At 46.5% G+C, this 12,582-nt stretch overlaps 1 protein-coding gene across 4 annotated transcripts in view; it reads right to left on the bottom strand.

Moving 5' to 3' along the window:
- ubr3 (ubiquitin protein ligase E3 component n-recognin 3) overlaps positions 1-12,582 on the bottom strand; it is a 40,848-nt gene that overhangs the window by 7,637 nt on the left and 20,629 nt on the right. For 2 of the 4 annotated variants that reach the window (XM_020054839.3, XM_010890929.4), the window contains 8 exons: positions 12,466-12,576; positions 12,175-12,387; positions 11,748-11,884; positions 8,241-8,326; positions 5,651-5,753; positions 3,336-3,436; positions 1,542-1,666; positions 402-509 (listed from right to left, as the gene is read on the bottom strand). In XM_020054839.3, coding sequence (XP_019910398.2) covers positions 402-509; positions 1,542-1,666; positions 3,336-3,436; positions 5,651-5,753; positions 8,241-8,326; positions 11,748-11,884; positions 12,175-12,387; positions 12,466-12,576 — 984 coding nt within the window. The remainder of the gene's footprint in view (positions 1-401; positions 510-1,541; positions 1,667-3,335; positions 3,437-5,650; positions 5,754-8,240; positions 8,327-11,747; positions 11,885-12,174; positions 12,388-12,465; positions 12,577-12,582) is intronic. The other 2 variants (XM_010890930.4, XM_020054840.2) reach the window with 1 other exon arrangement.

Consider the following 12,582-nt stretch of genomic DNA (forward strand, 5'->3'; position numbering starts at 1 on the left):
TTTGAACAGACATGGCTGGTGCTGCTACAAATACAGTTACAGCATGTCATCCTTTTACTTGGGACCAACTGCCCATTTATTTGTGGTTGCTAGTACAAAGCAGAGTGAATATTTAAAAGCATCCAAAAAGCTCTTTCTAAATAATAGAAATAAAAATCCATCACTCCCAGACCTTAGAGGGTTTACACATGTGGATCCAAGAAAAATAGACTTAAAACCGCAATTTTACAGCGGCCGCTCAATGTAGGCGTTTTATGCCAATCAGGAGCTAATTATCCGCGGATTATTCCATTTCCCCAAAACGTATTAAAAACAGTGAAAATCATAAGCAGCTGGCCATTTCTGATCATCAATCATTTTAATTGTTTAAGCCAAGGTACATGCATGGCTCCGTGACCTACCATGTAGGGTTCTTCAGTGTTAACCTCATAGACCGTCTTCTCTTTGGACAGCTCAGCGATGACATGGCCGAGTAGAGCTTCGTAGGACTTCTCAGCGTTGAAAGTGTTCTTTGGGAGAAAAGACAAACAGTGGTTGAAAGGTGACACGTTGAGACCAGCCAATATTCTAGAACGGAAGCAGTTCTTATGAGTTATGAGCCTCGTGCCACAGATTTAAAAAAAAAATTATAATAATATATTCAAGTAGTCTATTGTCAAGAGTTTGAGATGTAATGCAGATTCCTCCCCGAGGAGCTGTACAGTATAACTGATGCAGAATAAGCCAAGGACACAATCATTATTTTCATGCAATAAAATATTAGACTACTGATAAACACCGAGACATTAGGGAATGTGTGTTCTAATACAATTCAACTGGTTTGACTAATATTTCATATGGAGTAAAGCTGCTAACGTTTATCAAGTTGCCACTGGGAGAATATAAAACAGCAGCCTTATCTAGCCTGGCATTCAGTGTCATAGATTTATAGCTGAAGGAATTTAATGTCTATGGATTTGCTTCCTCTGGACTGAGGATCTCAGTTGAGACGTGGCGTCTTTTTATCTACCGCAATTTAAATACAATGACATCCCTCCAAATATGCCCGGCGTTGACAATGAGGATTTCCAAACAGTCTTAATGACAGCTGGTGAGCAAGTGCTGCATTGTTCATGATGGAGTGCAGAAAGATATTCACCCATGCCACAATAATAGATTGGAAACACCCTAAAGGGGAGGCATTTCGCTGTTTGTCCATTTACATTCCATCCAACCACTCGCTAATACAGATTTAATAGACTGAAGATGAATAGCCAATTAATGCCAGACCTCTCCAGTAATCACGCTCCACTTGATAATGATGATCGATATATAAACAGCCTAAACTGCTTAACTGAACTCGGCCAGGGCTTAATCTTTGTTTGCATTTTGATTCACACACTCATTTGCACTGCTGTAAACAGGTCTCAGGAATAACAACTAGATGGACCCACTGCAGCCACTGGCTTAACCAATCAGGGCCCCATCTAAAGGACACCCTGAGGTAACACGGTAGTCCGGGGGAGAAGCACAGTGAAAAGGACAGGTGATTTCTCCATTACCTTCTTGAGAGCACCAGACGTGCTCCAGGCCTGCCTCTCCTCGGGGCTGAACTTGGCTGACAGAGCAGCCAGGGCCTGGGTGTACTGCAGGTTGTACAACATCCTCACCAGACAGATAAAGTGTTCTGCATGGACAGAGACAGAGTGAGACAAACAGAGACAGAGTGGACAAAGAGACAAACAGAGACAGACATGTCAGCCGAACAGTCGCTGAAGGATGTATACTGACACTACTGTTCTATTGCTTTGAAAAGAATGGACCATAATGAAGAGGTTGCCAAAGAGTCTACAATGACCGGTTACTGTGCAGAACAACATATGAATACCAGTTGCAGATAAGTATGTTATCTTACCAATGGCTATTTTAAAGCGGTTCTATACAAAGGCGTTTATTTCTAGTTATCGAGTATTAAAATAACCTAGAAAGAGCTGTTGGACAAGAAAATCAGGCTGCCTTCAAAGAGAATTAAAAATGAACAGTGGACCACACGTCAATAGGATGAGGTTTGTTACCTAGACGAATGTGCCTGTGTTTATAATCAAATGGACTAGTAATTAGCAGGAGACGCCTGGACCGCCATTCCATTTGAAACAGGTCTATAGGAACCGACAGAAACACAATGAGCTCCATTATGTCCCATTCTCAGGAGAGCGGTGGCGACAGGCCCACGGTGCGCTCCATTGTGTTTAGTGGGAGCACACTAAAACACACAACACCACCTTTAACGGCCGTGAAGGACGCACAGGACACGCGCACGCTGTGAGGACACCGCCTCTGTGACAAATACTCCAGCATGTCCTGACCTCCGGCAACTTCAGACGCCGCCTTTGATGAAAGACTGAGTCACACCCAAACTCTCATCGGGTGGCGTTGAAAATCAATCCCCCCCCCCCCACAATGAGTACCGTAATGGTGCTTATTTTCGTTTAATCAATGTGGAACTGAGAAAGATACAAAGTCCATGTGAAAGCTAATAAGACACTGAGTGCCGGTTTCCCCAGCTGGCTGAAGGCCGGTGTTAGGTGTTATTCAGTCAATAGGGAGAGCTCTCAGAGCAGTAAAATGTCTTTCCCCTGAAAAACCAATCACTGACAAGCAGCCCCACCCCAGATAACCAATGGCTCCTTAAAATACTCACCATGGAAAATTGCATTGCATTGTCCAGCGTGGCACTGCCCACTGGTTTAGAAGAGCTGAGTACAGCCTGTATTTCAGTGTTCAATGTTTCCCCCCCGGTTTCTATGCTAGTATAGATCTTCATACCGCCTCAGTGTCCATGGGTTCAGTCAGTTCAGTCATTACAGAAATTATCAGCTTTGTATGGCATGGCACCCATTAAGTAGGGCTATGATTGCTGCAATTTAGTCTCCAATATGGGAGCCCTCCCCTGGGAGCTTGGAGGAGATCAAACAGGCAGCACTCAGCTGGAGATGAAGGACATGTGAAGGGAGCACAGAGGGCCATGTCAGACTGCTCCTAACAGACAGAGGGACCAGGAGCACATAGACGAACACTCCCTACGTTCAGCCATAATTAGGACTGATAATAGTCTGGCATTTCGACTCAGCCATTGAGAAAGCGTCCTTTGTAGCCTGGACAACAAATGTTTTACATTTCAACATTTTGCAGTCCAGCTGCTAATATCCAGAAGGACTTACAAGGGGAATTAGGGTAAAGCACCAACTAGATTGTGGCCTCGTCAGCTCCGGATTCGAACCAGAGACCAGTTGGGAATTGGGTACTGGCACAACACTCTAGCCACTAGGCTATTAACCCCAAACCCCCTTGGGCACCTTTGCGTAGCGGCTGTGGCATGGTCAACACAAAGATGATCAGCAGGGACGGGCAGTCTCTGAACAGCATGGGTACCTCAGGCCTGTCATCATCCAGACATCTGTAAGGAACAACACACAAAACCTTTGAACAATACCGGCGCAGAGAAAAGGCTTTAACCACATGGTGAAAAACATACAGTCCACTCTTAATAAGATGGAGTTTAGCAAGTAAAGCAAGCATTTAAAGCAGAAATGGGAGGTACATGGAAATGCTTTGGGCTAAAAACAGCGAGAAACAAACAAAGCCCATTCTGGAAAGCTTTTAAATGAAGGGAAGCGGATTCAAGTTTGGTTTAAATACGAATATGGATCGGGTGAATCCTTTGAAAAGATATGCACTTTTAAATTCAAAATATCCTGCCGCGTTGCTCCAACTTTGCCACCCAGTAAGAATACACAACTGTCCTCCCTAAGATTGGTAGAAACAGTGGCAACATGACGGATACCTCCAATTTAAAATAAAACGCCATAGTCATAACTTCATCACAGGCAGGTTCAGCACGCTGCTCGTGTGGAATCTTAAATCCTCACCATCTCTCACACAGCCATTGAACAATATGCAAAACTTAGGGACTATAGACAGGCAGAGACTGACACCCTAAAGAGGACAGGACTAAGAAAAGACTAACAGAGCAGAGACAGAACATCATTAATCAAGTTTAATTAACACAAATCAGCACCAATAGATGATATATATATAGATATATATCTATATCTATATCTATATGAGTCAATTGGGTAAAACCCACCAATGTTTTCCCAACAGATATTGACTAGGCAACGTCAGAGCGACAAATGTTGAGGTTATAGTTATGTACACACTGGAAACCGACGTCTGCTCTTTTTCAATCTCAAGGCAGGGAGTGATGTCCTCCCTTGAATAAATGCTGCACTTAAAACATCCTCAAACAATGAAGACATGTAATTGCCCTCTAGCAGTCTCCCACTTTTTGCAGTGGGAAAGAGAAAAGCATTTTCTTCATATACTGTAACCCTCGTCTATAATGCAGCCAGAGCCACATCTCCTAGTTGATTGCCATCTCCATTTAAATGGCTTCTTTTCTTCTGGCTGCCCATAGAGAGTCTCCAATCTCCACTGTAGACCTCCGGGGACTGTGAGCGAAGAGAGACACACTTACACAATAATGCATTCCATTTGGAAGGCCCTCGCTTGTTAATTCTAGCTGGCAAACAGAAGAAAACCTTTGAGGCAGGAACGGGCTTTCCATTCACGCCAATTCAAAAGGCTAGCCTCCTACAGCGAAGAGCACATGCAGCTAAATACGTTCGTCATTTAAGTCAAATCCGGACGACAAATTAATAAAACAAGGAGGTCCTGGGATATGTGCAAAAAAAATGAATAATGTATCCACCAAACCGGGCAAACATGGGAAAACCAGACACGTGTAGGTCACGGTCACACGGCAGGCTCAAACATCGTCGTTCTCTGTCCTATTTAAATGGAGCAACCTGACCGCCTGAGGGTGTCAATGACATAGGCGCCTTCCCAATCCCTAACAAGGGTATTTTTAACACCAAACTGCTCCTCCAGGACGCCTTTCGGGTTGGAAACATTTAAATAGTAGCAGGTGTAAAAGCTGTCTTCCAGTGCTAACAGGGAGGGAGAGGTCGTTAGCTCATTTAGTCGCGCTGAGTGTTATACGAGTGAGGCGCTGATGGCTCTCAAAACGGAACCCACAAAAGCCCAACTATTGATGTCTGAGAGCACACCTGACCCATAAAAACGAGCCGCTTGGAGGGGGAGAGCGTGAAGGAGGGAGGGACCACGCAGTGTCACATTTCTCTGTTTTCTCTGACACGGCGAGTGATGACCCCCGGCCGGCGCGGGGCCCGGTGTTGCGCGGTGCAGTTGTTCCTCGGCGCAGGGATTGTGACAGGGTCGTTTTGCTCGCTGCGGAGCACCCGGTAATTTGCCAGATGCGGCAATTATCGGTATCTATGGCAACCACACACTGGTCCTGCTGGTTTTTCAGCTCCTCTTTGTCTGGAAGAGGAGCAGTAGGATGCGGTGCTGAGGTTTAGTGAGGGGAGGGCAGCCCTGGAACTACAGGGAAGGAGCGGGGGGGGGGGACACTATTCAGGGAAAACCAGGGTTAGAAAAGGGGTATAAGGTCAACAGGTGAGCTGTATCTTCTGGCTTTTTGGGGGAGACTGTGTTTCCTGGCGCAGGGCACTGGGCTGGCCATAGGTTCGGTGTGACTACGGGTGATGGGTGTCGGCATGTTGGAGCGTAGGCCTGGCCCGGAACTCACTCTTCTCTGCTGGGAGCCACTTGGGTTAACCGGGTCCAGGGGTTGTATGCCGAGTCAATGCTGTACAGACGCATGTGCATGGCGAGCACATGGAAGAGCTGATCTGAAAGACAAGAAAAGGCAGAGCTGAACACTGGCACAGTAATTCCAGGGCCACCGTTAAGAGCCCACCTGCGTGTCATTAGGCCGGCGAGGAGTGCCAGCCCTCATATTAAAATGACAAATGCAGTGGACTTGAACTTATTGCACGGAGCACATTGGCTTGGCTGGGTTAAAGCAGGCCAGATGGATCGACGACGCGGCCCCGCTCCCAGCAATCATCTGGTCAGGAGTCACACCTGTTTACAGTGGAATTAATGGAACATGGAGTGCTACAACGGCACACACACACACACACACACACACACACACACACACACACACACACACACACACACACACACAACACACACACACACACACACACACACACACACACACACACACACACACACACACACACACACACACACACACACACACACACACACACACACACACACACACACACACACACACACACACACACACACACACACACACACACACACACACACACACACACACACACACACACACACACACACACACACCTAATTAACCTACTTCTCATAACGGCCTCACAGAATGGCCCACTGAGGTAGTGCTCATTAGAGGCAAAGTTAGTCTATTTGTAATCTGAAAATTCTCCCCCACATAGTTAACTGAGCACCATACAATAACCACCACTCCCATGTTCCTAATATTCCACCAGCTCCCACAGAGAAAACCAAAAACATTTGTTTTTACCGGCAACCTTTTCATCAACAGACTTGCATCCTACATTTGACTTGACTTGACAGTTTCACAGCTATAATGCAGAACAACACTGAATTCCAACACTGCAATATGGACTTGAGTTCAATTCTACTTGGGGGTCCAAAAACTAAATAGAAATAGAGCACCACTGCCCTCTACAGGAAAAACACAGTTCTTCGCCCCAGGACACGTCTCTGCTTAAATCCCTCTGTTGGGTAGTGTTATGCTGGGAGACCGGAGCATATGAAGTATGATGAGTGACACTGCGCAGGAACACCACACCTCTGCCCTTCAGGCCACCAGGCCTCAATTGCTGGCCCGTGGCTGACACCTGCCCCAGCCAGCCCCTGTCCGCGTGCTTCCCCGGTCAGCTCGGCGGCCCCCGTGCTCTGCACCCCCCCACAGCCACGGTGGATGACAGCGGCTATAGAGACGCTTTCAGATATTGATCTGCCTCTGCTTTCCATTAAAGCTCACGCTATTTGCCATGATCTTTACCCCTGCACTTGTCATCCATCCCATATAGATTTGTAATGCCTGCGTGATCCGTGGTGGTCCTAGATTACTTTCACCCCCCCCCTCGCCGCGTGTCAGCCTACACACCCACCGTAACGGTGCCGTGCTGGCCGTCAAAGGCCATCATCTCTGAAAAGGCAGCTGCCGAAGACGGGCCTCGTTCGAAACCGGAGGCGAGGCGTTTGAAGGGTTGACTCTCCACAGTTGATTTAACACGAGGGATTGCCGGCCCCCCTCTCCAACCCATGACATCCTCATCAGCTAAACGATATAAGTGCCTTGTGGGAGATGAGCTTCGGAACCCCCCCTGGGTTATAGTAGTTAGCTCGTGTCCCCCGTTCCCCTCCATAACCCATTCCCTACGAAGGGGGAAACACTAATGTACTGCAACTGAGTAAATTTGGCCGCCAGCACGGCTACACAAGTTAATGTAGCTCAGAAAATGGCAGTCCTCTGGTGTGAAATCTCCTTTGCCTCACCCAAGGATGACAGACATCTAGCTAGTGCAGAGAACGGCTAGAATTTGTCGCTAAAAAGACTAATTAAAACAGCAGGAAAACTGCCCACTCTCTAATCACAGGCTCAGCTCTGACTAGGAGAATGTGATGTTAAACACATTAAAAGGTTGAAGGTAAAAAAGACAGTCAAAGTACAAAGGAGAAAAGCCACAGGGTCCTTAAACCTCGCTACTTCATTAAGAGTGTCTCAGATTGCCCATGTGTAGTACTCCAATCGAGCACCATAGCCTGAGGGCTTTGTCACAATGGGCAGAGTCAGCGCGCAAGGCATCGACGTTGCTCGTCTTCTTCGCTGGTCTTCTCGGAGCGCGTCGCCCTTGTCACACAATCAACTAAAACGGCACGACCCATTTGTCCACTTCATTTGCTCTGACAGCAGAGTGCGTCGCCGACGGCCCACCTGGGAGAGGACACCTCCTTCCCGGCCACTGCTAATCGACCATCTTTAAACATCGCTCAACAGTTCCATGGACCAACAGCTTCAATCTCTAGTCAGACACTTTATTACACAAGCAGGTTAGAACAAGGCGTACCGCCAGATACCCTCATTCACCTTAGTCTCCCACCTAAAAACCAACACACCTCAACGTAAAAAAATATATATAATAAAATAATGCTTGAGGCTCATCTGGATGAGGTGACCTTCAGATTTCCACAACAGCCTGGCGGTGAGTAGATGAGGATTAATTCCCATTTATCCAGTGTTGTATTGTACTCACTGAGACAGGAGCGCTTCGCTGTAGCGCTGGCTCCTCCGGAACACAGGTTCCCTCCACGGTGCACAAGCTCCAATTCCAGGTTGGTCCTGAGGAAAAACAAAGCACACTAAGCACACCACATACATACACACTCAACTAGTAAGATCTAGAAAGAGACAAATGTCCAGGCATCCTGCCATCTGACTTGAAGTGTCATGAGAAAACAGGAAAGAACGGTAGAATGAGGTGGGTTCCTTTATCTACCTGCTATAACAGTAGGAACTAAAGACATTTGGGCTAGTAGTAATCCAAATCAGCAGTGCAACTGGAAATTGATAGATTTTGATGAATAATTGTTTTGGTCCTGATATTGACAGAGTTGATAGCATAAACTTTTACTGGCCCTTTAGTAAGTTTGGCGGCAATTCAAGTAATGTCAAATGTTGTTGTATAATGATCCATTAGTGATTAATATACACCTATAGGTAGTATAGGAGGTTGCCATGTTTGACCAACTACCAAAACCTTTAAGCCTACCTGTGCTCACCTTTTCTGTCTATACTCTTTATTAGTTATTCATTACAATTACTGTCAACAGAAGTTTATCTATAGCTATATGATTTGATGTAGAGTGTACCTATAGATAATATACACAGCATTTGGACAATCAGACCTTATATTACTTTAAAGTGTTGGCTTTCAAAAGATGCTTCCATTTTAGAGCATAACATTTGTATACATTTCAACAGCATAAATTATATATGCATTCTATTCCAAATCACAAAAATCCACAATATTAATTGTTCACCACGATACAGTTTTACTTCCACCTGCAATGTGTTCAGATGGCGTGTAAAAACTGACCAAGTGATCACATTTTTGTAGATGCGACAGAAAAGCTTTGCATGTCATTCAACCCATTTCAATAGCCAAGAACGTGAAAGGTCTGCCCCAACATTCCCACTGTCATCATGTTAACAGTAACAACAAAAAATACATCAACTTACAATGAAAGGGAAACCCGCCACATTAGTGTGAAGAGACAAGTAAAGTTTCGCCGGTCCCCAACCCTTAACCTGGAGCGAGGCAGAGCACATCAGACACCTTTGGTCAGGACCGCCAGTGACGCACCTTGCCTGAACACCAGACAATTTCCATGGAGTCTAAAACCAAGTTGTCCAAGCACTGACGCAGCCCCAAACCATAACGCCAGCACCTCCATGCTTTACGGTTGGTATGATGTTCATCTGGTCAAAGACAGGGATTTGTTTTTGCCAAACATGGCATCTGACACAGCAGCCAACCAATTCCCCCTCTGACTCATCTCTCCAGCACATTGTCCTGGTAGCTTTACCCAGGTTTTTGTGTATTGTGTCTTCATATTCAGGCTTATTTTTGCAGTCTCTGACAGTTGACAGTCTGACATTTGACTCATACACTTCAACACTAATTGTGGAAAGACAGGCCTGTAGATCTCCAGATATTACCCGGGGGTTCTTCGAGACATACTCATCTTTCGGCCAGCTCAGTTATTCTCCTGCTACAATTCTCCTGTATAATTTGTAAATTATAGTCAAACATAAGAAGTCCATTTCTTCCTAATCATGTGGTAGTACCTGCTGTTCGACTTTTGTTCGGCTACAGTTTTGACAAAAAAATGTATAAAAAAATGTAAATACACAGTAAGATAATAAGCACAGAAACATACGCAGACCAGTTGATTTCCTACTTAATAAGGACAAAATCAGCAGACAACAAGTAAAGTACATTTACTGACTTCATAAAAAGCCACCATACAGGATAAATCCTGGATTCTAACATGGCTTATGACACCCAGGTATAAAACCTTGGGTCCAGTGACAACTCAGATGTGCACCGCTCAGGATGCCAGGTTTGGACCAGCTATTCCATATCAATAAATTACAGTACTGCAATGGCTCTGTGTTTCTACAAGCAAGGCCGTTAGCATGAAAGCTGTTCAAGCCAGTTTTCGTGTATAATCTCCGCTGAGCATTCCCAATGCATATCCAAACACATTTCCCTTAATATTTCAATTTCCGCCACCAAATAATGAAATAAAGTAAAACCTTAAGAGAATAAATAGATTTTAAAAAGCAGATAGGCATTGCTAAAATTAAACTGAACAGGGGTTGTTATGATTCTGCCAATGGCCGTTTCCTCCCTTCTGCTGGGGAGGCGGGGGCAAATCCTTGGGCTTCCTGGGAGAAAAAGCAATTTCACGTAGATAATGTAGCTGCACCGAACTCCATCTGGCTGCGACTGATAAGAGCGCCCGTGTGACAGAGGAATTCTCCACTCCTCAGGCAATTTGCGCCGTTCACTGAAACTGTGAAAGCCTACGGGCACCAAGACTCAGGGCACAGGGGTTCCTTTCTGTAAGGGACAGGGCAATCCATGGCAACAGGGTGAGGGGGCCCGGCCGTGGGGAGGGGGCAGGGTGAAGGGACCTTGCTGTGGGGTGGGGGCAGGGCGAGGGGGCCGTGCCGTGGGGAGGGGGGGGGGGGGGCAAGGGCATTCCACAGCTCTTTACCTCTGGTAAGAGAACACAAATAACGGTTTCATTCCCTGTAAGGCATTATCAATTTCAGATGATACAAGTACAGCAGCATCTGCTGCCTTCTGACTTTACCCCAATTAGAGGCGTGTATTGTTCAAGGAAGGACAATTTGGGCCCCGGCATAAGGAGCACCGCAACTGTGAATAAGCTCTCAGGAGAAAAACAGCTTCTGAAATCCGTCAAAGTAAGGCAGAGCGATAAATCCATAGAGTCAGAGGTAATAAAGGACTCAGCCAAAGGATGGATGAATGAATCCAACCAGTCAATATCGTTCTGCTGCAGCCTCAATTGACAACAGTGCTAATGCTACTTAGAAAGCACACCTCCAGCCTGAACACTGCAACACAATCAGAGGTATGAATAAAGCCAATCAAGAAAAACCTTCACAGCTACCAAACAACTTTCCAAAAAAGCCAAGTAATCTATATCCGCTGCAGGTACAAAGAATGAAATTCAATACGCTTCGACGGTACACTACAGACGTTGTACAAAAGCCTTTGAGCTGCCGTCTTCAAATCGAAAGAAGAACGCTCGGCTTATTTATTCTTTTAAAAACGACCATTACTCAGCAACGGTTGCAGTTCTCTTCCTGTGGCCAGTCACTGTAATGCCAGACAGGAAGCTGGGTTTACGGGCCCTGAAGAGAGGACAGGCCAGACAGTACCATTTGGCGGGTGGTGCGCCGAAGGAGAGCGCTGGGGGAGCCGTATGAACTCCCCGTAGCGGGGGAAAATAAAATACAATGGAGAAGGAGAACATAACCTGCGGTCGGAGAGTCCATCGCTCACCACCAGGGCCAGCACAGCTCACATCACAGACGACCAAAGGGCAATTTCAGTTGCATGCAGAAGCCTCCGTATGACTCAGAGTAAAGACTCCGGGAAATGCGCTGATTTTCTACAGTCACAAAAGGGGCCTGTGATGACCGGATAATATCTGATGCCCCTTACCTGGCCACAGAGTACATGAAGAGGAAGTCGTTGTCAGGGGAACCGGGATTCCTGCCGTAGTCCATGTACTTCCGCTGGGTGGTGTTCTTGATGTCCTTGATGACCAACTCCATCTCTTTACTCAGGTTGGACTCCGTCTGAAAGGGGAAAGGTCACACGATGACTAGACAGCGTGTTTTACCCAGCAACGTAGTCCAAGACGGAAACATCAACTCAACGGTCACCTACAGGGGCACATTTGGAAATGTGGTAAAGTACGGCGAACAAACCACCGCAAAGGTTTGGCCGGAGACTGCCAAATCAAAGAGAGGCCAAACTGGGATAACACTAAGAGAATTGGAGTTGATTTTGGAGTCACTCATGCCAGTCAGTTGGAAGGCTCAGGGGGACAGACTTAGGCGAGGCTGGGTGGAGTTTTCTGCCTTACAGCGGTGCTTACTGGGAAAAGGCCCAGCTGCTCCTGCAGGTCTGCCACCTCCTTCACCAACACAGAGGTCTTCTTGTTGTTGGGCATGTGCCAGCTGACCGCCTCGGTGCTCCGGCCCGGGCGGCAGGGCAACACGCTGTTGGCAAACTGTCTGCACAGCGGGCAGGTGAACTCGCCCTTATCAACCGAGAAGCCCTGCAGCACCTGGTCATTCTGGGTTAAAACAAGGTTGGATTATTACAGGAAGTAGAGAAGTCCCATACATCCATGTCCTATTCTAAAGACACTTACTCTAAGGGACTCCATGTAGGACTTGTGGCAGTCTATGTGCAGGGTGTGTCCACATGTCTGAACATATACACCTCCGTCCCAGCCTATTGACACAGACTGCAAACAGGAACTCTGGGG

The sequence above is a fragment of the Esox lucius genome, chromosome 16, assembly GCF_011004845.1.
Source record: "Esox lucius isolate fEsoLuc1 chromosome 16, fEsoLuc1.pri, whole genome shotgun sequence".
Lineage (NCBI taxonomy): Eukaryota > Metazoa > Chordata > Actinopteri > Esociformes > Esocidae > Esox > Esox lucius.